Source organism: Molossus molossus, unplaced genomic scaffold (genome assembly GCF_014108415.1).
Source record: "Molossus molossus isolate mMolMol1 unplaced genomic scaffold, mMolMol1.p scaffold_m16_p_8, whole genome shotgun sequence".
Lineage (NCBI taxonomy): Eukaryota > Metazoa > Chordata > Mammalia > Chiroptera > Molossidae > Molossus > Molossus molossus.
The window spans coordinates 9,534,762-9,560,911 of NW_023425402.1; the positions used below are offsets into that span (position 1 = coordinate 9,534,762).

Below are 26,150 nucleotides of genomic sequence, written 5' to 3' on the forward strand. Positions count from 1 at the left end.
GGGTCAGTGTCCATTTAAATTCTATTTATTTAAAGTTTATTTTTTATTGTTGATATTATTACAGATGTCCCCTATTTTTCCCCTACTTTTCTCCTCCACCCAGCTCCCATCCCATCCCAGGCCTTCACCACACTATCGTCTGTCCTTAGGCTACGCATACATGCATATATGTTCTTTAAAGCCAAGGTACATGTTCATCCTGAGGGTTTTCCAATTGAATATTTGGCTGAAGGAATAAGGTCTAGAAAGAGAAGCTTAGCATTATTTATTATTACATTCTTTTATCTGCCTTGAATTTTTATTGGTAGAAGGGAGAAAAATCAGACAAGACATAGAGAAGTGGGCAAAAGTAGGTTTTAAAGTTATGAATATGTGAAACAGTTTATTCTTGTATTATTTATTAATTATTGTATTATTTTCCATATGAACAACTGTAAACCTACTTTTGCCTTGTCCTGTATATACTATCAAATAGGTTATTATTGCTGGGTTGGTCTAATTAAAATTACTTGATACTCTGTGGTTTAATTAAATACTTGACTTTGGGATGAGTGTATTTACATAAATAAAACCTGTGATTTATCTGGCACATGAATAAGATGGGCTCTTTGGAGGTCAGACCTATTGTGCGAAAGAAACTGTACTAATCTCCCATTCGTGCCTAACAACCTGTCACTCGACATAAAATCTAACCACTTGAGTAAATTAGAAGTTATCTATCTGGTGCCAGTTCGTCCCCTGAACTGAAACAGCAGAAACCACATGAGGAGTGTCCTGGCTGGTAACCCAGCCACTGTGTACATCTCCAGCCTGCAGGAAGCAGGTGGCATGTCTTGTTGTCAGGCAGCTTAGACTGAGTGCTTCTTCCACTGAACAAAAATGAGCCTCCTTGTGACCTGGAGAGTATTATGCTAAGTGAAACAAGCCAAGCAGAGAAAGACAAATATCACATGATCTCATTTATTTGTAGAATATAATGAACTAAACAAACTGCTGAACAGAATTAACCCAGAGACATAGAGGAGGGGTACAGACTGACAAGCCTGTTGTGGAGAAAGAGATAAACCACAGAACTTATATGTATATATGCATGACCAGTGGGCACAGACAACAAAGCTGGGGATGGGACTCAGGGAGGGGAGGAGGGTGTCAATGGTGGAAAAATGAGAAACATCTGTAACAAAAACAAGTTAATAGATAAATTAATTAATTAATTAGAAAATAAATAAAATGAGCCTCCTTGTATAACATGTCCTCATTCTTCCTCACTCTGCCCTCCAGAGTGACCTATCACAAATCCTCCTCCTCTCCTACAAGTCTGCTCTTCCAGTGCTTGGACGCGATGACTTCAGCTTTCCAGCACCCTAGTTACTGCTGGGGCAAGTTCATTCACAGGGATAAAGAACTGGTGGTGGGGTATCAAGGACAAAGTGGGGCACCGGAATGCCAGAGTGGGCTCAGTGTTTGTCTCCACAGTTTTCCACATCAGAGGCCCTCACAAAATCTGGTTATCTTTTTTAATAAAACCCTTCACTTGCTAATGTCCTTCTGAGACTGCTCAAAAGTATTCTCTTCTGTGGAGTTCATGTTTGGCCTCTGTTGCTATACTTCTAACATATTGAAATTGTCTGTCTACATGTGTGTTGTCCCTGGAGGGGAGGGACCATATCATGTTCTTTGGTGGCTCCCAGTTCCTACTGCAGTTCCTGGTGTGTAGTGATGCCTAGTAAAATCATTTGAACAAATGAATGAGCCCTATACCATTGCCATTGTGATCCTCTGGGTGGAGGAAAAAGAACAGCTTTATTGAGCACTTGCTATATCCTGGATGCTGAGATGTGTTATATCATTTCACCCTTATAAAAGCATCATTAGACAAATGATATTCCATTTTTGCACAGGTGAAAACTCAAGCTTTTACATTAAGTCACAAAGGGAATTCCTGGCATTTGAGCCTAGGTCTATCAAGCTCCCAGAATCCCACCACTTTATATGTCTCCAAACTGGCCCATGGGGTGCCCTAAGCAGTGAAGTGATGACTGCAGCACGAGTTGTCTATATTTTTAGCCATATAGATCTTAGCCAAGTCCTTAAGCACCTCACATTTCAGAGGTGCTTTTTATTGAACATTGAATGGTAAAAATATATGTGACCTACTGTGTGAACCACTTGACCTGTTGTTAATGTCATCCCAGTGCACTGTGTTCAGTTGTGTTCCATGTGCCACTTGTCCCTCCATCTAGATAGCTGCTTCTGGAGGACAGGCTCACAGCATCGCCACATTTTTGTCTCCTGCTGTGCCTGGGTAATATGAGCCACACTTAATTCATATTGACATGTACATTCCATTTTCTCCTGAGTGCTAATTCATGTCCTTATTTTCCTTGAAAACTTACCTCCTTCTGTATACCTTATGCAGTTGACCTCTCCTCAGTGCTCCCAATTTATTACACATAGCTGGACTGTATTGATTTTATTTGCAGTTGATTTCTTGCTCTGCTTCTTATGTCCTTCAGCTGTTTTCCACTCTGTGCATCTCCAGCTGTCTTTAGGCAGGAACTGGTGACTTCTTTTTTCCTTTCTCCTCCACCTGGCCCCAGAGCTAGAGCTCTGTAAATAGTGCACGGATGACCAGTAAATACTTTTGACTCCTTGCGTCTGATAGCTTCTTTCCCTTGCTGGACTGACAACCCAACATTGAACTGAATCCTTTATTTATTAGATGAGATTTCCATAGCATCTTCCCTCTGAAGAGATCAATATCAATAAAGTTTGTTTCTGCTTCTGGAAAGTGCTTTTATTTAAGCAGACCAAGGCTCTGATAAGATCACATGATAGCCCTTACTTCTGGGCCCTGGAGAGGCAGACTCCAAGAAAAGCCTCTCCACTTCAGGTTTCGCTATCTTATTCCTAGCTGTGAGCCTGTATACAACTGTGACAAATAGCAACACAAGCTCGCCAGTGTTGGTTGATATGTGCTTATATACAAAAAAGAGAACTTGTAATTGGGGGCCATTGCTGTCTTTGGAAGGCAGATATGGAGAAGCCTGCCTTAGAGCTCAGTACATCTGCCCACTAACCAGAGCCCCATGTACAGTGTTTGTGGGTTGTTGACTCACACACAATGCCTGCTGTCACTAGTCTCTCAAGACTAAAAGTCATGACTCTAGGGAGCTGGGTCCCTAGGACAGGACCCACAAAGTGCAGGAGACCTAAACATTCAAACAAGTGCTGGACAGATGAGGAATAAGTGCTAAGAGATGGTCTGTCTTAGCTAATGGGAAGAAGAGCTGTTCCACTGCAGATTCCACTGCAGGTAGTTAAGACTGACCATGAAACATTGGAACAAAGTTCTGAGGCCAAAAACTGAAAAGGGTGCATGAGTTAGCCCTATAATTCATTGGAGAAGTGCCTAAAGTAATTGGATCAGCTGGCTTCTCTAGGAAATTGTTCCCCTTTCCACATCTCCTTGTTGTACAGATGTTATCCCCATCCCTATCCCAAAACTCAGTAGGAAATTAAGGTATCTCCTGTGGGCTACACAGACAGTTGAGAGGTGCACACATAGAAGCTGCTTGATGTGGATACTTACCAGCATCACCAGACTTGTCCTGCCTTTTATCCTGCCATCCAGCAAACACCCTCCACTGTCAGATCAGGAGTTAGGGCAACCATAGCCACTGAGGCACCTTGAGAAACAAAGAAAAGAGGAGGGTGTTGGAAAGAAAAAGGAAGGAAACAAAGTAGAGGAGGACAGAAATGAGTGTGTGGTAGCTGTGGGAAGCCTACCGGCATTTACTCAAAGGTGGTGTGATCTTGGGAGGATGCCGCTGTCTAGTTCCTCCTGAAAGTTGAAAGATGTTCTTTCTCTAATGCTGCCTGTGGAGTTGCAAGGTATGAGCCACCTGTACTCTCTAGTTTATTCTCTGCCCCAACACAGTGCCTGGACATAGTTGAAAGAAGGAGGTGGCAAGGAGTGCCTCTGTTTGTTTGGTACCTCCTTATACATGATCACAGGGCCTCACCAACTGTTGTACATGCTAAAATGTGCTGTGCTTGGGTAGACAACTGGGAGACAGATGTGGGGAACTCCACCCAATGGCTCTCTCTGCAGCAGCCAGCTGGGCCTGCTTTATATATTCTGGTGAGTCCTCCAGAAGAGTACTTGGGGGCTGCAGGGAAGCTGGGGGAAGTGTACCATGCAGGTGTTAGATGCTCTCCTCCAAAATTTTCTGTTAAGTATCAGTCAAGATACTGCTTTTGATACAGGAGATGGGTTGTTAGGCCGTGGCATGGGAGGTGTCAGGCAATGGCTATTGAAGACATTTCCCATGGGTCAAGGAAGCTTAATCTAACAGTGGTTTCTAGAGGAGCTCAGCAGGCCTCTTTTTCACTGGATTATAAGGACACCTGCTGCGCAGTCTCAGACCACTGCTCTACACACACATCCTCTTGATCCATGTCAGCCCAGTAGCCCCTGGGAGTTGGAAGCTGTGAGTCAGCACACTATGGAATTTGTATGTCTTCGTAATCAATACACAGGATAGTATGTGCTCTCTAGAGCTGTGCACTGCAGTGTTACAGATTTACCCGGGAAGGGGAAAATGTTTTATAAATTGTTTATAAAATGTTTTATAAATTAAAGGGCTAGGTTTGTGTTAATACTCTTTTAAATAATTTTTAATTAGATTTGATGTACAATATTAAATTAGTTTCAAGAATACAACCCCATGATTAGACATTTATATAACTTACAAAGTGATCACCCTGATACATCTAGTACTCATTTGATACCATATATAGTTATTACTATATTATTGATTATATTCCATATGATGTACTTTGCATGCCATGATTATTCTGTAACTACCAGTTTGTACTTCTAAATTCCTTCACCGTTTTCTCCCATCCCCCAGTCTCCCTCCCCCATCTGGCATACATTCAAATGTTCTCTGTATCAATGAGTCTGTTTCTGTTCTGCTTGTTCGTTTATTTTGTTTTTTAAATTCCACATATAAGTGAAATCATCTGGCATTTGTCTTTTTCTGTCTTCTTTCACTCAGCACAATACCCTCTAGGTTCATCCATGTTGTGGGAGACGGCAAGATTTCATTCTTTTTCATGGCTGAATCATATTTCATTGCATATATGTACCACATCTTCTTTATCCATTAATCTGGTGATGGATACTTAGGTTGTTTCCATATCTTGGCTATTGTAAATAATGCTGCAATAAACATGTGGATGTATATGTCTTTTCAATTTAGTGTTTTGGGTTTCTTCGGATAAATACCCACAAGTAGAGTTCCTAGGTCCTTCTTTCTCTCTTATAGCCTTTGTTTTAAAGTCTATTTTGTCTGGTATGAGTATTGCTATCCCAATTTTTCTGTGTGTTTCCATTTCTTTACGTTCAGTTTGTGTGTATCTTGGTCTGAAGTGAGTCTCTTGTAGACAGCATATAAGGGCCTTGTTTTGTTATCCATTCAGTCACCTTATGTGTTTTGATTGGAGCATTTAATCTATTTGTACTTAAAGTAATTGTTGATAGATATGTATTTATTGCCATTTTATTCATATTTTTATCTTTTTCTCTTAAGACCCTTTAACCTTTTTTTGTAATGCTGGTATAGCTTTTTCTTTCTGGAAACTCTTTATCTGTCTTTCGATTCTAAATGACAGCTTTGCTGGGTAGAGTGATCTTGGTTGTAGGTCCTTGCTTTTCATCGCTTTGAATATTTCATGCCAGTCCTTTCTGGCCTGCAAAGTTTCTATTGAGAAATCAACTGACAGTCTTGTGGGAGCACCCTTGTAGGTAATGAACTGATTTTCTCTTACGGCTTTTTTTTTTTTTTATCCTCACCTGAGGACATTTTTCCATTTTTTTTACAGATAGAGTGGGAGGGAGAGAGAGGAAGAGAGAGAGAGAAACATCGATGTGAAGGGACACATCGAGTGGCTGCCACTCGCACAACCAACCAGGGCCGGGGACAAACTGCAACCGAAGTATGTGCCCTTAGCGGGAACCGAACCCGGGTCTCTCTGTACCGTAGGCCGACGCTCTAACCGCTGAGCCAAACCGGCCAGGGCTCTCTTACGGCTTTTAAGATTCTCTATTATCTTTGGCATTTTGTTTTGTTTTATTTTACTTTTTTGGTACGCGCCCCTATCGGGAATCGAACCTGGGACTCTCTGGTCTGCAGGCCAAAGCTCCAACTGCTGAGCCAAACCAGCCAGGGCACCTTTGGCATTTTAATTATGTTATGTCTTGGTGAGGGCCTCTAGGTTCATCTTGGGACTCTCTGTGCTTCCTGGACTTGTATGTCTGTTTCCTTCACCAAGTTAGGGAAGTTTTCTGTCATTATTTTTTGAAATATGTTTTCAGTTATTTGTTCTCTCTTTTCTCCTTCTAGGCACGCCCATGATGCAAATGTCGGTGTGCTTGAAGTTGTCCCTGAGGCTCTTTACACTATCCTCATTTTTTTGTTGTTGGTTTTTTTATTCTTTTTTCTTTTTTGCTGTTCTGGTTGGGTGTTTTCTGCTTCCTTATCTTCCAAACTGCTGATTTGATTCTCAGCTTCATCTACTCTTCTGTTGATTCTCTGTAATTTATTCTTTTTTTCAGTTAGAGTATTCTTCTTCTATAACTGGTCTTTCTTGTGGTTTCTATGTCCTTTTTTATGCTATTGAAGTTCTCACTAAGTTTATTCAGCATCCTTATTTATAACCATTGTTTTGAACTCTGTATCTGGTCGTTTGCTTGCCTCCATTTCATTTAATTCTTTTTTTGGAGATTTCTTCTGTTCTTTCATTTGGGACCTGTTTATTTGTCTCCTCATTTTGGCTGCCTCCCTGTGTTTGTTTCTGTGTATGAGGTAGAAGTGCTTCATCTCCTGCTTGGTAGAGTAGCCTTATGTAGTAGATGTCCTGTAGGGCCCAGTGGCACAGCCTCCCCAAGTCACCTGAGCTGGGCGCTACAGCTGTGCCCTCTGTGTGGGTTGTGTGCACTGTCCTGCTGTAGTTGAGCCTTGATTGCTGTTGGCATATCACTGGAAGGGATTGACCTTCCCAGGCCAATGAGCTGTGACGACCAGCTGCCACAACAGCAGAGGAGCTGTGCAGGAACTTACCACACAGAGCACAACTCATTTCACTGGGACTTTGGTGCCCACCAAGTATGCCCTTTGAATATGTCACTCATGGAAGTGGTTGGGTTGTAATCCTTCATGGTCTGATGCTGTTCACTGGGTGCACTGGCTCTGGGGCCTCCTGGGTGGTACAGGCCAATGTCATCTCCCACATGTGCCCTCCCTGGGGCCACCAGGCATGAGCTACAGAGATCTGCAGTATGTTAATACCCTTGCATCAATTAAATTGTCCTTTCCTTGAACTGAACTGTTACCCCAGGACTAATTTTCCACAGACTCTGGGGTAATTGACTAAAATACCAGGGTAGAGTAGGAAATGAATGTCAGTGGGAACCTGTATGATTATGTTCAGTCCTTCACTATGTGTACTCACCAAATTTGTGATCACGAGCTACAGAAAAGTTTTAATTTCAAGAGAGCATCTAATACCATCTTGGACATTTTTGCATTGCCTCTCAGAGCTACCTCAGCAAATGTGGGCTCATATTAAGAATGTCCATAGAAAAACATAATTAGGAAATTAAGAAAATGGGATATTCCCTAGCCATACAGTGGCTTTTAGATTGCACTCACTGTGCCCCATTCACTCAGGTAATTGGAAGTAGTCAGTGTGGTGGTAGTTCTCTCTAGGACGAAGTGGGTGGGGTGGGGGGCACACATTTACCAGCATTAAACATTCTTTTATTGCTAGAAGTAATTTTTTCTCTTTCTAATGAGGCAAATATTGACTCAGATTATTTATTTATTTATTCAATCTATTTACTAATCTTTATTGAGTTCCAGAGGGATGATGGGAATAACACTGACAAAGTCGCTGCCCACATGGTGCATTTATTCCTCGGAGGGAGAAGCAGCAAACGGGAAGCAGATGCACAGGACACTGTGGGGGAGTGAGTGCCATGGTGCAGCAGCATGACAGAGAATGCAGGGGCACGGGGAGGGAGGCCAGCGTCGGGAGGAGGTGAAAGCTGAGCTGAGAGAGCAGCTACTCAGAGAGCCAGGAGGAAAGCGCGAGGTGGAGAACGGCGTCGGCCGCAGAGGCAGGAGCGAGCTGCGTATCTGGGGCCCAGAAGGCAGCAGTGGGGTTGGAGGGTCGTGCATGAGGAGAGTGGAGAGGCCGGTGGGGACCCAGTGGGGGCTAGGAGGTTTTTGCAGGAGTTAGAATTTTATTCTAAAGTAGTGGGAAGGCATTGAAGGGTTTTAAGCAAAGTAGTGACATGATCTGATTTACATTTTTAAAATGTCCCTCTGGGAGATTAATATAACTGCTTGTATATGCATAGACTCTCAAGAATACGGAAGAACTGGTAGTGGTGGTTGGTTTGCCTCTGAGGAGAGTAACCAAGAGAATGAGGCAGGAGACTTCACATTTTGCTGAATATTATTTTATACAAATTGAATTACATTATATTCATGTATTACCTACTCAAAGAGGAATTAAATAACAAATATTAAAAAGCACATCTCAGTTAAGTTACCCTAAAAAAAAAGAAGGAAAGAAACCCCTCTAACTGTTGTGAGGGAGAAGGCATGGAAGACCGCAAAGGCCAAAGCAGAGCGACTTGTTATGGGCTCCGGTACAGGCGGGCCTCGTCGTGTCCAGCCCTGCTGGCCTCCCCCCCGCTCCATAAGCATGCTGCGCCATTCCTGCCATGGGCATTGGCATGAGATGGAGAGAACAGAGCAGATCAGGACCTCTCTCCGTAGAGAGAGTAGGGGCAGCCAATAGATTACTAAAAATATGAGGTGAGGAGTAAGGGCAGCAGAGGAATCAAGAATGAGTCCTGGGTCCAGCCTGAGCAGCCTTGCGGGTGTGGTGTCATTCGCTGCAGCAGGGAAGACTAGAAGGTGAGATCATTCCGGAGGGAAGAGCTCTGAGAGTTCTGTTTGAGCATGTGGAGGTTCCTACTAGTCAAGCTAGCTGGAGGTGCCTGTCGAGTAGGCAGTTGGATATAGGAGTTTGGAATTTAGGGGAAGAATTTATGGATGGAAACAAATTCAGGAGACATCAACATTTTTTTTTTTTTTTAATTCTCACCAGAGGACACTTTTCCTTTTTTTTTTTGTTCAGACAGAGTGGAAGGAAGAGAGAGAGAGAGAAATATCGATGTGAAGGACACATCGAGTGGCTGCCACCTGCATGACCCAACCAGGGCCGGGGACAAACTGCAACCGAGGCACATGCCCTTAGCGGGAACCAAACCCAGGTCTCCCTGGACCGCAGGCCGACGCTCTAACCACTGAGCCAAACCAGCCAGGGCAGGAGACATCAACATTTAGATTATACTAGAAGCCTTGTGTCTGGATGAGATTATTTAAAGAAGGGAATACAAAAGGAGAAAGTGGGGGAAGACTGCATTATGTGGTGGTTTTTAGAAGAGAAACCAGTAAGGTTTCCAAGGAGCAGCAACCACAGAGGTGGGAGGAAAATCAGGAGATGATTATTGCCGTAGACAAGAGAGGGCAGTACTTCCGTAGAGAGAGAGTAGATAAATGGGCTGAGGGGCCAGGCTGTGGGTATTGGACTCGGCTGCTTAAGCACTTGAATTTCTTTTACTTATTTGCTGAGCTACAGAGAACACAGCCTTTTTGTAACTAAACCTCTCACTCATTCACTCAACCTACTTATTTTGAGTGAGCCATGCACTGTACTAGGCATAGAGGATGTGTGATAAAGTACAGAAACATGGTTCTTATTTTCATGAAATCTAGTCAGAGAAACAAGTTAAAGGAAAAAATTTTACAAATGACCCTGTAATTATCATTGTGACAGGTGACTGAAGGAAAAGTCTAAGATATGATGAAAGCATACAATGGCCTACTCTGAAGGTCTAGGAAAGCCTTCTTGAGGGAGAGCTATTGAAATAGGCCTGAAGAAGCAAGACCTTAATTAAGTCAGCGTGTCTAGAGCATAGAGTTGTGAGGAAGTGAATTGTACACAGGGAGAGAAAGAGGTAGCGAGAACGAGAGTGTACTGAGATGGTGATGTTTATTCTAATACTCAGGAAACCATTAAAGAGTCACCAATCACCCGGCCGGTGCGGCTTGGTGGTTGAGAATTGACCAATGCACGAAGAGGTTGCTGGTTCAATTCCTTGTCCGGGCACATGCCTGGGTTGCAGGCTCAATCCCCAGCAGGGGCGTGTACGGGAGGCAGCCAGTTGATGTTTCTCTCTCATCGATATTTCCATCTCTCTCTCTCCCGCTCCCTTCCTCTCTCTCTAAAAATCAAGAAAAACCTATATAAAAAAAAATTGAGTCACCAATGACAAATAGAGGTGTATGACTTCGGCTGCTGTGAGGATGATGGATTTGACATGGGCGACCACCTAGAGGAGGCTGTTGCAGTCACCTCTGCAAGAGATACTGATGGCTTTGACCAGATGGTGGCAATAGGGATGGAAAGAAGAGAAGGGGTTTAGTTTTTGGAAATAGCATCCACAGGACTTGGTAATTAAACGTGAAGATGAGCAAGATACCAGTGATGGCTCCAGGTTTGTGTCATGAACCACTGGCCGCATGGTGGCCTCATTCTCGTAGAATGGGGACACAGGGAGAAGCAGGTTTATAGGGAAGTAGTAGCAAGTGTCTCATTTTGGACATCTTAAGTCAGATATCCAAGATACCAAACAGAACTCCAAAAAGATGTCTGGGGCAGAGAGAGATTTCAGAGTTGTTAGCATATATCGTTAGAATATTAAACTTTGGGAGAGCATGTGGTGAGAAAAAGAGAGTCCAGCACTGAATAGTTCTAATATTTTCAGGACAGCAGATGAGGGGCTGCCAGAGAAAGAGAAGGAAAGCAAGTATGCCATGTGGCTCGTGGGCAGCACCCACTGTTCCAGATGCATCGGGGAGAACTGAAGAACTGAAAGGGCCATTGGATTCCGTAATGTTCAGGCTCTGTTTGTGGTGGGTTTTTATACTCAGACTGTATCATTTGAAGTTTTCATGTCTGAGCCCCCTCCCCACTGATACCCCAAGTGAAATGGAACTGGGCTATGAGGTCAGCTCTACAGCCCATTCAGATGGGAAGTCTGTAGAATCCTGGAGTGGGCTGTCTGTTCATTGAGAGGTTCAACTCTGTATAGTCCATAATCTGACTTCAGATTTGAATTTATGTCTACAGCTTAAACAATCTTCTGCCCCTGAATAAGCCGCTTTCTCTCCAGGGAAGGTGTGTTTTAAATAAACTGACTTTAAACACGGAAAATCAAGAAGCCAGCTTCCCTACCCGCCCCTGCCTCCCCTCCCCCCCACACACACACACTACAGTGGACAGCAGATGTTGTGGGACTTGTGACCTTATAGTTCAAATTTGTGAAAATAGAGAAGCATGCTTATACTGTTAAGGTCCTCAGAGTGACCTTTTTGAGGTATTTTGAAAACAAGAAGCATGTGAACTTTTCATTCCTACAAGAGGCACATAAGACAAGTGCCCATGATGCTGGCACAGTTTGGGTGAAAACAGGTCGTTTGCAGAGAGTCTGCAGCCCATTGCTTTCTCCGGTCATCCTCTCACCGCGGCTCCCAGCCCGGCAGTCTCAGGAAAGACAGGGCTTGGGAACGCACGTGCCCTGCCTCTGCTTATGAAAGCGGCTTGCTGAAGTCTTGGCCATACTGGTGGAGAAGCCCCCACAGGAGCAAAGAAGCTGCTCTCTGCTGTCCTTGGAAAGTTTGTGTCCTTTTTATGGTGTCCCTAACCACTGAGTGCATTCCAGACTGCCTTGTCTTCATATGTTTAAATCAGGTTTCTCTAAAATTTGCATATCTTCAACAGAAATCTTTACAGGTCTTGTCACTTAGTATGCATTTATAGTTGTGTGGAGAGGTTTGTGGAAACTGGTGTATCCCATGTTTAGAGGGAGATTTCCTCGTTCATTCTTCTTGTCAGTTGCAGCTTCTCAAAGGAGAAGGGAATCAGAGTCTAGGCTGAGAGGTGAAAGTGGAGGGAGCAGGAGGAAAGCCAGGGGCTGGGGCGGAGCAGGGAGGAAGGGCCTCCCAGCCCTGAAGCCAGGTGTGTTAGTTACACTGCCAGGTGACAGGATAGCAATGGCTGGAAGAGCCACCCCAGTAGCAGCCATCCTCCTTTGTGCAGGGACTTCCCGTGCACTAGCTGCTCCGACCATGCCAACCCCCTTTTATTGTTAACACTACCGGGGCTCTGAGAGGCTGAATAGCTTACTCGCCACCGCACAACTGTGAAAGTGGTACAGCTGGGACTCGAACCCAGGACTTGGGCTCCAAAGCATGAGCTCCTCCCTGGATCATCTGGGAAGAGAACTTGAGGTTCCCCTGTTAAGGGACTTGCCCTGGGTCTCTCCCAACGTATTTCTGTTACCTGCAGCATGTGGATTGGAGCCGCAGAGAAGAACGTGGAAAGGGTTCTTCTTTCCCGAGTGTTCTGGAGAGAGACACGTGGCATTTAGAGTGCGGTGCCCCCGTTGGTATCACTACTTGACATTCTGTGACTTGGATGAACTGGCTCTAGTCAGTTTAGCTTTTAATGGCCAAACAGGGCACAGTTCCCCAGCAAGCCATGACCCAGGCTATGCCCGTGTTGGCTCTTAGGTAATATGGGTATGGCCCTTCCTGTTGTCTTCACTTCATCTTTGGATGGTTTTCTAGGAGAAGATAATCTTTTAAAGGACAAGGAAATACTAAAAGAGAAAGCCAAATAAATCAGGAGCCTGCTGAGAGGAGAGGGTCACCCCCAAAAACCAGTTTTCTGCCAGTACCTCACCACTCTTCTGAGGAGAGGGTGAGGCCAGGCGTGCAGGCACCTCTGAGGGATTTCAGATCCTAAAAGCTGCTCCAAGCACCAAGAGACTGATGCTGCCTGCTTTCGGCTACTGAATGAAATGATGTTTAAAGACCAAGTCATTCTCCCATCGGCAGTACCTGCCTTGAGCTCTTTTCTCTCAGTGTATGCTCATCTCTAGATAAAACAGCCTAGCGTAACGTGAGCCTGCAGCCAGCCCCTCTCCTTGTGCACCGAGGACTCAGGACGGTTCTCACAAGTCGCAGTGATGGCACAGCATCCCTCATGGTGTGGGCACTGCCCCTCCCTGCCAGGCCACACACCCAACAGCACAAGTAAGTTTGTCCTTAGAGGCAAGAATGAGGGGTGGGAACACTTGCTCTCCGACTGTCAGGTGAAGTGAGACTGCAGGGTTCGGTGATGGAAGAGGACATGACTGGGTCAGGGCAAACATTCCCCACGGAGGGGAGGAAAGAGGTCATTAGAGTTTCTGCTAGAAAGGGGCTGTGTAGAGAGTGTACAATAAATGATACCTAGAGTGATGAAGTTTTTATACTTTTAGAAATGATGTCGGTGGTTTCATTAAGCTGGACTGGGAGTTGCGTCTCCCTGCGCTGCCGACGGCCCTCATGGCGCTGGTGGCCCAGTGCACACAGCTGCCTGCGGAGGTCCTTGCACGAGGCTCTTGTGTCTTTGCCTATCAACTGCTTTTTTGTTCTAACATTTAGCTTGTATCTAACTGGTATTGTAATTGATTTGGGGTGGGGTGGGGGACAGGTGATTTCTTCTGTTTTAGAGTTGTTTTGGTATGATTTAGTTGTTTTTATTAAATTTTTAAGTCGAGTAGCATTCCTTCCCTTTGTAAAAGACAGATACACTGATGCCCAGCTTGACTATTCATTGTGGCTTTGATTCCAGTGCCCTGGGCAGCTGACCTCTGTCCATCTGCCCGGTTCCTCCCCCAGCCCAGTCAAGAACTGTGTCAGCCAACTCAGTAAGCCAGGATCCAGGTCTGTTTCCTGGAGTGTGATGCTTTTCCTTCTGCTGTGCAAAGCCTGGGATGGAGAAGAATGTAAAGTAGATGCAGTCCATTTCCGAAACACCTGCAGCTGCTGGGCCTGTACCCTGGGCCTGATGAAGTAAAATGCATTAAGATCCTTTAGTACATTTCTGTGCTACAAATTCTGCCTTGGGCATTGGGGCAGCAGATGTGGTGTAATCCAGGGATTGCTGTTGGTGGGAGTATAAATGGCTAATGCTTTCCAACAAGCTTTCTTGTAGCCACCTGCTGTTCCCCACAAGTACTTACAAATGAGCTATGAGGTCAGTTAGCTGTCCTGAGTTTAAGAAACTTACCTTGCTAGGAAAATGTGATTCTTTTTTCTAATGAGCTTGCCTGGTCATTTCAGACGTGTGGGTCGGGCATGTCTGTTATTTATTTTTTAAATAGGCACTTGAGGTAGCATGTGGTGCCTGTGGGTGAGTTGAGGCTGGGGGGGGCGGTCCTTCCCTAGGTCTCTTGGGAAGCTTCTGGAGGTCTGGGGTAGGCTCTGTTGGCTGGAGCACATGCGCAGCTGTAGGAGCAGCCTCTGACTTGCCTCCTACCCGGATGGACACTGCTCCCAGGGCCTCAGTGCTGGGCTGCAGCCAGCGCACTGGGTCTGACGTGTCCGTGCACAGACTGTGGGCGTGCGCGCTGCCTGCCCAGGCTGCTCTCCCGTGATGATTCTGCAGAGCCTTGGTCCCCAAAGCTTGTCAGTATTTTTAGATTCTACTTGAACCTTTGACAATTTGAAATTCAAATGAACAAGAAAGTGTAAAACATTTCTTGCAAGTGAGGTGAAAACACCTGAGCAGCTGGAGCTGAGGCCCACCTGGTCCCTGTCTTTACTAAAATGGGTGAGTCTCCAAGTGGGGGGAAACTGCAAGAAAACAATGAAGGTCCTAAAGTATCCAGAGCTGCCCAGTTTTGCCAACTTTAAATGATGCTTTTTACTCCAGGATAAAGCTGAAAAGCAACATTTCAGTCTTGCAAGGATTGAATAAAAATGACAAGGGCTCAGACTTTGAATGTGAATTTTGGCATCACTTTTTTTGTCTCCCTTAGGAAATGTTATAGAAGACCATCTCTAACCGCTGCTTAATCCTTAAGGTTTGGAGAGCAGCGCTGCCTCCGCCTCCATCTCGGCCTCCGCACACCTTCCTCAGACCCAAACAGTTGCCATCCTTGTGGCCTGTGGGTGAGGGGCAGGGAGGAAGGGGATGGCAGGTGAGGTCCCTCTTGTGAGTGTCCCTTTTGGGCAATCACCACTGCTGGTTTTTGTGAACAAGTGAAATAGGAAATATCATTGCAACTTTCATAGCACTTAGAGCAAGATGTTGAGTGTTATGTTATTTCTGCCTAATGTACAAATTGCTCTTGATCGTTTTTGTTTAATATTAAAATACCCTGGTCAGCAGAAGTGAGGTTTAGCTGTGGATGAGTTCATCTGAATGAATTGTGTAACTTTCAGGTATTCACTTGAAAAGCTGAAGGGTTGGGTCAGAAGCTGGGTTCCCACCAAAGGAGCATTTTTAGAAACCTGCATGTCGAACCTTGAGTCTTGGGAGAATGGGCCTCAGTTCTGTTTTCTGCCAGGGATGTGTCTTCAGGACCATCATGTTGGGCATCTTCAGGTTTATGTGGCTCATCGGGTCACAGGCCCCAGGTATGTGTGAAGAGGAAGGAGTCCAGGTGTGCTTGTTTATACCCATGAGCGCCCTCCATTGAAATGCCTGTCCTCCCAGAGAACCGCCCCCCTCAGGCCTCTGTAATCAGGGTGAGTGACAAAATGCTGCCTTCAGCATTTCTCATTCACGTGGGACCCTTTAAGGGCAGAGGGTCAGAAAGGTCTCCGATTGTATTTCCTTTGCCTCGTGCCATAATCTTGTGTCTCTGGTGGTGACAGAGTCTGGGAAGCTCCTCTCCTTGTCTCTTTCTGTTCACAGCCACAGGCTTGGCCAGGGCCCTGGGAGGAGTCCCAGCTGGTTCAGCCGCTGTGGCCCTCTAGGTGGGATTCCCCCCCCCCCCCCGCCCCACGCTGCCTCTGAGTGGAAGAAGGTGCTTTCACCCTGAGAGCGTAGCTGCCAGAGACCTTCAGGAAACCTTCCCGCCTAGCTCACCAGGCACTGACGGCTGTCACCTGCGGTGGCTAGGCCTCCTGCCCCTCTTCCCACGCCCAGGATGGACAGTCAGGCACCAGGTGGTGGCACGTGGAGAGGAACCTGGGACAGCTCCTAAAGCTGCTGCCTCCCCTCCCCTTCTCTGTCTAGTCAGGGGCTCATCCCAAATTGCTTTTCAGTGCCAGTGAGCAAAGAAATACCCACACACGTTCCTGAGCATCTTATGCAGATTTAACCAAAAGCAACTCTGGCAGCGGAAAGGAGGCCTGACTTCCTCCGTGTCGTGGACACTGCCGTCTGGGCTCCACGGACCCGGCTCATGAGGCAGGGAGGGGCGAGGTTACGCCACATTTAGCAGGCAGATCCTTTCTTCAAAAACTTTTGCCTTGGATGTTTTCCTCTTTTGGGGGTCAGCATTCTTTTAATAATTTTCTCCTACCCTTTATTTCTCCTTATCCTTCCAAAGCACTGCATGGTATTAAAAGCACAGCTATCGTTAGCAAGAGTGTATTGAGTTCTAGCCGGTGTGGTTTAGTGGTTAGAGCATCAGCCGATGCACCGAAGGGTTGTGGGTTTGATTCCCAGTCAAGGGCCTGTACCTTGGTTGCAGTTCCGTTCCAGCCCTGGTCGGGGTCGTGTGGAAGGCATCCAATCAATGTGTCTTTCTTACATCGTTGCTCCCCCACCCCCCATCTGAAGATAAATTTAAAAATATCCTTGGGTGAGGATTAAAAGAAAACTCTATGAAGCTAAACCATGGGGCCCTGGGGGGAGTGTAGACATGGATTGTGTGTATGTGAACGAGGGAGTGAATTCAGGTTTGATACATACCTTTAAAATCGGGGAGAAAAGAATTGTGTGGTAATGCCAAAGCCGGGGAGCTGCCCAGCTGCTCTGTTTGGGTCCTGTGTGCTTGTGTGCCTTCTGGGCACTGCCTCGTGTGACCTCTCGGAGGCCCTGGCCGGTTTCTGATGAATGGTGTGGAGGATGCCCTGGCCGAGGTGGCAGCTGTAACCCTCTTGTGCTCTAACACGGTCGTCACCAACGTTAGGGACCGTCACCTTCCCCAGCCGCCAGCCTTCTCCCTCCATACCCAGCTTGGCCTCCAGAATTGCACCAGGGTGACTGAAGATCGATGACACAGATTGCTGAGCGCCAAGAAAAGAGGACAAAGGCCCATCCCACCCACAGTCATCCCCACCCTCCCAGTATCCAGAGCAGCCCACTCCCACTACTGACACTGAGCTGATTGGCTGCTGTCCTTGGGTAATACCTAGGCGGCACTTGGGACAAGTTCCAGCATGTAACTTCCTCTTGGGGAGTGATCCTGACAGGGGAGGGAATTGAGCCTAATGCATGCCATCTGATACCCTCAGTGCAGCAGCTTGGGAGTCAGCTTTCCAGAGATGTCCCCAGGGAGTCACAATGCCATACGTGCTCATTGTTACCAGCACTGCTCCCAACATTCAGCTGCTATTTAGTGGTTTTCACCTTTCAAAAATCAAAGCCAGGTGTCAAGATGTATCTAATAGAGGTTCACAGAACTTGGTGGAGAAATGAGGTGTTTGGGGCTGGATGGGGAATCCTTGGGTGGGTGGAGAGAATACCAGGAAGGTGCCGTGGTGGTCACCACAGGGGCGCTCAGAGCCGCTGCGTGGGCTGTCCCCTGGCTGTTGGAAGACAAGCCAAGTAGAGTTGGGGGTGTGTAGGGAGGATGACACTAGAGCCTCCCCCTCCGCTCCAGGCTGCCTTTGACTCATGAGATGTTAGTGTGAACCAGGGCCAAGTGCATGTCAGGGCTAATCCATTTCGTGCGACTTGTATTCAACCAGTGCCATTCATGAGAAGGAGAGAAGAGCCCCTGGGACCCTCTCCTGCAGCATCCCAGTATCTAGGAGAAAGGAAGGGGCAGGGGCAGCGGGCAGTCCTCCTGCCCCTGTTACAGATGCTGGAGATATGAAGTCAGATGTCTGCTCCACTCCCTGCCACCACACAGCAGGTGCCCCCACCCCAAGCCCCAGCCTAGCAGCTTCTCCCGCAGCGGGTGGGCTTTGCTCCACGAAGATGATTGTGCATTGAGACCATCCACGCTTCTGCTGGGAAGTCCTTGAGGAGAAAGACAACTGGTATTCAATAGCTTCGAGTAACAAACTTATCAGTAAATATAACACATGAGCTCATTAATCTCAGCTTTGCTTTTGGACCAAGTGGGAACTCGGCTTCTCAGGAGACAAAAATTTCATCTCTGTTCTTTTCCTTAAACCCAATCCCAATTTGGAGTCAAACATATTGCTGTGCTCTCCCTGGGAAGCAGTTGATAATGTGTTTTCTCGCACAGCGTGAGCGCGAGGCCGAGCGGGGCCGCCAGTGCAGCTGAGGTCTGCTCTGGGCCACCTTCGTCTTTGAAAGTTCAGGCTGTTGAAGCCTTTGTCCGTCCTGGCCACTCAGTCTTTACCTCGACTTCTGCTCTTCTGAAATCACTGCCTCCACCCTTGTCTGCGAAGTAAATGGATAGACCAGTCTGCAGGGTGGCCGCCCTGGCCGTCGGGTCTGTAGGCTGAGGGAAGAAGTCTGAGAAGGGGCCGCAGTGTGGGGGGCGAGGGGAGCATGGGCCTGGCAGGCGGCGGGGTGCTCCAGGCTCAGGGAGGGGGGAGGAAAGAGCTCAGATGCACCCACAGGCCGGCCTGTGGACCTGGTCTAGGCTCATGGCACCTGGAGGTGTGGCCGGATGGGGTGAGGACTGGCTGGTGTCTTCCCAGTCCAGATCCTCTGCCCAAAGCGAGGACTAGGGGGACACCAGGTGCCTGTCTGCTACACACGTCCACACACCTGTCAGCGTCCCTAGGAAGTGACCAGAGGAGGGCAGGGAACAGGTCACATGCTGATGCAGCTGTGGGTTCTTCGTCCTCTGCCTCCTCTCACTAGGACCTGTCGGGGACTTCACCCGCCTCTCGCCCCTCCCCTCCCTGTCCTGCCAGCCTCCCCAGTCTCTTCCTTGGGCCTCTCTGCTCCCGAAGGGGGTCCAGCCCTGCAGCCCTGCTCTGGGAGGCGGAGCAAGAAGGCAGGCCTGGTGAGGTGGCCTCCACCTCCTGCCCGCCGAGTGGAGTTAGAAGCATGTGGCTCCTTTGAGACAACAGCCGGACCTCAGCATTTCTGTGTTTTCCTCTGTTTACATGTGATACCTTCTCTGGCACTTGAAATAATCCATTTTTCTGTGAGAGCTCCCGCTCCCATGCCATCGCCGTTTGGTCACTCACAGTCCCCACGGCTTAGCTGTGAGGAGGTAGAATGTAATTCACCGTCGTCACTTTGGCTGCTCCCTGCCTGCCTCCTGGAAGTGGACCGGCCCTTCCGGGGGGGGGGAGGGTGCTGCCTCCTTCGAGTTCTGCCTTCAGGGTCCAGACGGGCAGGAGCAGCAGTCACCACAGAGTCACCTCCGAGGACACCACACTGACGGGAGGAGGGGCCCAGCCCCTGCCCTGACTCCCTCTGTCCATTCACAGATGCCCTCTGTCCCCCAGCCCAGTGAGAGCCGGGCTTTGAGCATTTAGAAGCCACCCTGACCCTCTGTTTTCTCTGCTGCTTCCTCTTCTGCAGGTTACGTGTTCTGTATGTTACATCGCCTCCCCGAGCAGCATGACTGTACGTTTGACCACATGGGTCGTGGCCGAGAGGAAGCCATCATGAAAATGGTGAAACTGGACCGGAAAGTGGGGCGCTCCTGCCAGCGCATCGGGGAGGGGTGCTCCTGAAGGCCGGGCACGGCCGCCACACGACGCTGTTCTTAGTTCACTAATGTTAGCCTTATTTAGGACAGAGTCAGCCAGACACCTTGTACTGGGCACGCGTCAGGCCGCAGCCAGCCGCCCCTTCCTTTAGCCACCTGGTACTGTAGTTTAGGGCTGATGGTGGTCGAAACTGATTTCTGGCTGGTTACTAAGGTGCCTGCTAGCCATTGTATAAAATTAAAACATGAAGACTATTTTTTTTGAGCATGGCTAGTGGATTTAAAGCAACACACACCTGTCACTGCTGGAGTCAAACTTACAAAAAGCCTTAAGCGGAAAGTGTCCCAGACGGAGACTGAGTTACTGGAGGAGTAGAAGCTGATGCTAACGTCCCACAGCGCACACGGTTCTGCCAAAACTCTGGTTCATGTCCGGCCTTTCACCCCTCACTTCTCCTCCTCCCAGTAGCCAGATGCCTGGTGGCCACGTGTGCCTTGGCCACGGGAGGCTGCTGAGATTGGCCACGTGGCTCGGCTGGGTGATGGCCTTGCTCTCCCCGAGCCGGAAGCGGGGGTGGGGAGCAGGTTCTTAGGAAAATCTTAACGGAATTTTTTACCTGACTTGCTATGAAAAAACTCATCACATGACAAGACAAACAATAACCTCACTTTGAAAATTAGCTCCACAAGATTAGTCCACCCATGAGAACCACCTTTCTACACAGTACCCCAGGGTCCTGAGAAGGAACCAGGGGTGCGCCCTGACTCCAGCGGCTCTGCCCCCCCCCCCCCCCCGCAAGTGCGGGCTCTGCTGATCACAGCGCCACAGCGGGGCTGGGCCGCCGGCTGACCTCTGCAGCTCCATTCGAAACAGGAGTCAGTAGATGTGCTGGGGAGCACCTGGGGGGCTGCTCCCCCCAGACTGCCCCTTCCAGCAGGAGCCGCTCAGCCCCTAGGGGTCCAGGGGAGGACGGCCTGAGCAGCCCCACAGACCCAGGACAGCCAGTCCACATCCACAAAGCCGCAGGTGTAGGGAGGGGGCAGCAAGTGGTTCGTGGCCCTGGCCAGGCTCCGAGGGAGACATTGGCGTGGGGCGGGGGTGGGGCACATGTCAGCCAGTGCCTGTTCACGTTGGCAAGAGAGAGTGCAGTTGCTCAGGCCAGGTGGGGAAGGGTGGCGACGGGTCTGTTTGCCCATTAGGGAATTGTTTCCAGTGGGGGGGGGGGGTAGACAGGATACGTGGAGCAGGGCTGAGCGGCCCAGAGTCCCTGTCTGATCAGGGCAATGAGAGGGAGCGCTCCTGAGAAGCCGGTGGGGTCTGTCTACCCACAGGCGATTGGAATAGTTTAACCCAGCAAGTTACCCTTTTATTCCACAACAAGCAGTTCAACTCTGTCTGCAAATAACACCTGCAAGTGCAAATTTTTTTATCCAAACTATTGAAATAGGAAATCATGCTCTTCCCAATCTCCTCCTCCCACCCCACCCCCACCAGAGTGGAATCCGCTGCAAAGTCTCCAGCCTTAATTCTTGCTTCAGGACCAGCCCGGCGTCTTGCTCTAGGGGCAGCCCGGGGCCGGGGGCCGGGTCTGCCCACGTTTACCACTGTTGTCAAGCCACGGCCCTCTGGCCAGTCCACGGCCATCCTCAGTGAGCTGGCCTGCCTAGCACCCCCCCCAAGCTCTGATCCCCAAGAGGCCACCCATGAGCCCCTCCACCCTCCTCAGGCCCCCGCCGGCTGCTGCGTGGAGGCGGTGGTGGGAAGCAGGCTCTCTGGGGAGTCCAGCACACAGGGCTCTGCCCACGTTCACTTCCTGGTGGGGAGCTGGGGGAGGGGCTTGTTCCCCTGCAGTATCTGTTCTGTGAAGTTTGTTAAATGTAAGGAAAGCTTAAATTCTTGTATCTTTAAAAGAGAAATCTTATTTAACCCTTTTGTGTTCTAGATTTACTTACACACATAGCCTAGAGCTCAGTTTTAGTTTTAACATCGTGAAAATATTAAAAGAATCTTGTAACTTTATTCTTTTTTCTCCTGCTGAAAAAAAATTAAACCAATCATATGAAAGCTTGGAGTTCTCTGTTTTGCCCTTTCTCCTGCGTGTTACTGGGACAACCGGACAGTAGTGAAAGGTCTCCCTGCCTCCGCTTCCTGAGATGGGCCTGTGCGCAGCCCCTCTGCCTGTCGGGCGCAGGCCCAGGGCGGTCCCGGCTGAACGGAGCCCCTGGGCCGCAGGGGGTTCTGCCTTGGGGGGTCTTGGGGCCTCACAGGGGAAGGTGTCGCTGGGCCCAGGCTTTGCTGGCACCAGGAGATGGGAAGAAAAGGCCACCAGCCCTGGGCTCCCCCGTCTGCACAGGTCCTGGGGGAGGGTCGGCACACATGGGAGGGCCCAGAGGATGGAGGCCGCCTCCCTGAAGGGAGCGTCAGAAGGAGGCATTTGCTGCGTGGATGCTGGTGCAGGGCAGCAGCTTGACCTCTGTCCTCTCGTGGCTCACTCTGCAGTTCTGTGGCACACCAACGTACTGTGTGCTGACCTGACCAAAAATAGGCATGATTTTTTGTTTTGTTCGTGGACTTAGGAGGCAGGCTAGGCAGGTGGCTCCACCCCATTTGCCCTCAGGGAATGTGGGAGGCTCTGGGGCAGGAGGCCAGGGATCAGGCTACTCCATAGCTCAGATGATGGGGGGGCTTCCCAGGTAGAGATGACCAGAGCGCCAACAGAGTGGGCGTGGGTGACGGAGAGGAGACACAGGCGACTTCATGGTTTGGGCCTGAACACCTGGAGAGGTGGCGATGTCATTCTAAAGGCCTCAGGAAGGAGTGCGATTGGGGGTTGGATGGGAGCAGATTCGGCTGAGGTGCAGACTAGACATCGGGTGGAAATGCACAGGAGACACGATACTCAGCCCTCAAGCTCGGCGAGGGGTCCAGGCTGGAGTCGTGTTTCCGAGTCTTCAGCACACAGCTGGGACGGAAAGTCACCAGCCTGGCTAAGGTCACTGAGGGAGGGAGGGAGCGGAGGTGGACTGAGGCTGTGCCACAGACCCCCAGTGGTACAAGGTCCAGGGAGACAGGGAGGCCTGCCCAGGAGACCAAAAATAAGCTGCCAGCAAGGACAGAAGAGACGGTGGAGTCGAGGAGGAGGGGTCACCTGTGAAGGTGCAGCTCAGACCCAGCTTCTGGGGACTGAGCACTGAGTGGGAGAACTGGGAAGCTGGCCCTAGGAGTGTCCTTTTGAGGGATTTTGCTGTAAGAAAAGCAGAGAAACGGGCAGTAGTGGAGCAGGTGTCGGGGTGAGGGCTTATTTCCAAATGAAGGAGAAACTGCTGTGTTGATGCCAACGGGATGACTCAGCAGAGGGAGGGAAAGAGGATGCAGGAGGCAGGACAGGTGCGCCGGCCGAGGCGCCTGGGAGTGGTCTCCGTGGCTCTTTGTGGGAGTGGAGGTTGGGTGGACCCACGGAGTGGAGTTCGCGCAGAGGTCCTCCCTCACCGAGGCCCCGTCCCCATCCCTGCAGTGAGCTTTGGCAGGGGTCACATGGTCCCAAGATTTTCTAAGGTTTGCAAGAACAGAATACTTCAACTTCAGTTGCTTGAAACTGGCCCCTTGTTCCATTCCAACTTCCACCCATCATACTTCCGCTATTGGGGGCGCTGGGGCCACATGGGCATTGTGGGGATTCAGATAAGGGGAAGCTGAGCTGGGGGGATACTTAGTTCCGAATTAGTGGGGTACATCAGTGTGGTTTGTTGTCACTTCCATGTTTAGTGGGGTTACTGATGGTCATCCAGGTGAGGACGGCTTCCAGGCAGACTTCTGCTGCCCACTGTGCCTTTGACTCCAAGGTGCCAGGCAGGGTCATGGCGACACGCACCCATCCTGCAGAGCGGGGAGGCGGCGGGGTGAGCAGGAGACAAGACTTGAAATGAACGGAGCCAGAAGCTGGTCAGGGAAAGCGCTCCTGTGGGGGCTGCGGGAGGAAGGGGCCCTCGCCGGGAGGGGGGCTGCGGGAGGAGGACGGGGCCCTCGCCGGGAGGGGGGCTGCGGGAGGAGGACGGGGCCCTCGCCGGGAGGGGGGCTGCGGGAGGAGGACGGGGCCCTCGCCGGGAGGGGGGCTGCGGGAGGAGGACGGGGCCCTCGCCGGGAGGGGGGCTGCGGGAGGAGGACGGGGCCTCGCCGGGAGGGGGGCTGCGGGAGGAGGACGGGGCCCTCGCCGGGAGGGGGGCTGCGGGAGGAGGACGGGGCCCTCGCCGGGAGGGGGGCTGCGGGAGGAGACGGGCCCTCGACGGAGGGGCTGCGGTAGAGGCGGGGCCCTCGCCGGGAGAGGGGCTCTGCTGGGAGGCCGGGGCCCTCCCCGAGAGGGGGGCTGCTGCGGGAGGAGGACGGGGCCCTCGCCGGGAGGGGGCTGCGGGAGGATGCACTGGCCTCGCCGGAGGTGGCGGCGGGATGCGACCGTGGGCCCTCGCCTGGAAGGGGGGCTGCGGAGAGGAGGACTGGGGCCCTCGCCGGGAGGGTGGCTGGCCGGGAGGGAGGACGGGGCCCTCGCCGGAGGGGGGGCTGGGCTGGAGGAGGACGGGGCCCTCGCCGGGAGGGGGCTGCGGGAGGAGGACGGGGCCCTCGCCGGGAGGGGGGCTGCGGGAGGAGGCGTGCCCTCGCCGGGAGAGGGGGGCTGCGGGAGGAGGACGGGGCCCTCGCCGGGAGGGGGGCTGCGTGAGGAGGACGGGCCCTCGCCGGGAGGGGGGCTGCGGGAGGAGGACGGGGCCCTCGCCGGGAGGGGGGCTGCGGGAGGAGGACGGGGCCCTCGCCGGGAGGGGGGCTGCGGGAGGAGGACGGGGCCCTCGCCGGGAGGGGACCTGCGGGAGGAGGACGGGGCCTCGCCGGGAGGGGGGCTGCGGGAGGAGGACGGGGCCCTCGCCGGGAGGGGGGCTGCGGGAGGAGGACGGGGCCCTCGCCGGGAGGGGGGCTGCGGGAGGAGGACGGGGCCCTCGCCGGGAGGGGGCTGCGGGAGGAGGACGGGCCCTCGCCGGGAGGGGGCTGCGGGAGGAGGACGGGGCCCTCGCCGGGAGGGGGGCTGCGGGAGGAGGACGGGGCCCTCGCCGGGAGGGGGCTGCGGGAGGAGGACGGGGCCCTCGCCCGCACCTGGGAGGACAGAAGTCTGCTCCACGACGCGCACGTGCCGTACTTGGTTCAGGAAAGACGGCAGAGGTCCGGAATTCCTGATGTTCTCCGATCTCACAGCTCATACAGGAGAGAGACAGCGATCTCCCCAGCAGTTTGACTATCCACACTGCCCGTGTGAGTTGTGAAGATGGAAGACACTTTTCTAAAGTATCAGTAGTTCAAACTTGGATCAACCTGGATCAGCTGTGCTGGAGGGAGGGCCGAGGACCCTCTCCTCCTCCCGGTGTCATGGACTCATCACGAGACTGCGGGAGGGTCCCCAGCAGCTCTCCTGGGCCTGTCACCGTCTCTGGAGCTAGTGTTGATTTTCTGGACTTTTTAATATTTGGGTATCTGTCAACTTTTCAGATGTGTGTGATGTGATTCCTCATTCTTCATGTTCTCCTTTGAACCTAATTTTGTAGTCATTTTTAAAATTCATTTTCTTAAAGATGGGAAGCCAAAATGTCTAAGCTTCAGGTCCCATAAATCCTGGGAGATTTGAGGAGGGGGTGCCATGGTCATTTACGCTCACAGCGCTGCCGGGGCCCGCAGGCCCTTCCCGTGGCCCCGCTGGGCTGAGCATGTGGCGGGTGTGGCGACGGCCCTGGGCCCCGGCAGCGGACGGAGGAAGCGGGGCGCTGGCTCGTGTCTGGCGTGAGCTCCGTGTCCTGTCACAAACCGGCTCTCCAAGAGGCACCGGTCTAGGGGAGCAGATGAGAAACGCTGTGGAGATACTGTGATTTTTAAAAAATTGTTTTTCCTGTATTGATTTGAGAGAGAGAGGAAGGGAGAAGGAGAGAGAGATAGAAACATCGATGAGAGAGAACATCGACTGGCCGCCTCCTGCAGGCCCCCCAGTGGGGACCGGGCCCACAACCTGGGCATGTGCCCTGACCGGGAATCGAACCGGCGACCTCTTGGTGCCTGGGTCAACGCTCAACCACTGAGCCACACCGGCCGGATGAGATGCTGTGATTTTAAAACATGTCTCCGAATTCCTCGACATCCCTCCCGTGAACAAGAGAGCCCCGCCTTGAATCCGGGCGGCCTCGGTGACTTGCTGCTAATGACCAGCCTGTGGCAGACGATGCTTCAGGCTCCCAGCTCCGTCTGAAAGGCACATGGTAAGGCGTCCACCCGGCTGCCTCCCAACCCTGTGTCTCGGGAGCTCAGGGCTGACAGGTCACACCCACC

General features: G+C 50.7%; 1 protein-coding gene across 3 annotated transcripts in view; it reads left to right on the top strand.

The window, feature by feature from the left end:
• The window catches only part of ZFAND3 (zinc finger AN1-type containing 3), a 401,645-nt gene extending 379,791 nt beyond the window's left edge, over positions 1-21,854 (top strand). Inside the window, exon 6 of one of the 3 annotated variants that reach the window (XM_036248099.1) lies at positions 19,666-21,852. In XM_036248099.1, the coding sequence (XP_036103992.1) occupies positions 19,666-19,820 (155 nt within the window). In that variant the 3' untranslated portion in view covers positions 19,821-21,852. Of the gene's footprint in view, positions 1-19,665 lie in introns of all 3 variants that reach the window. The other 2 variants (XM_036248097.1, XM_036248098.1) reach the window with 2 other exon arrangements.
• Positions 21,855-26,150: the final 4,296 nt, after the last annotated feature.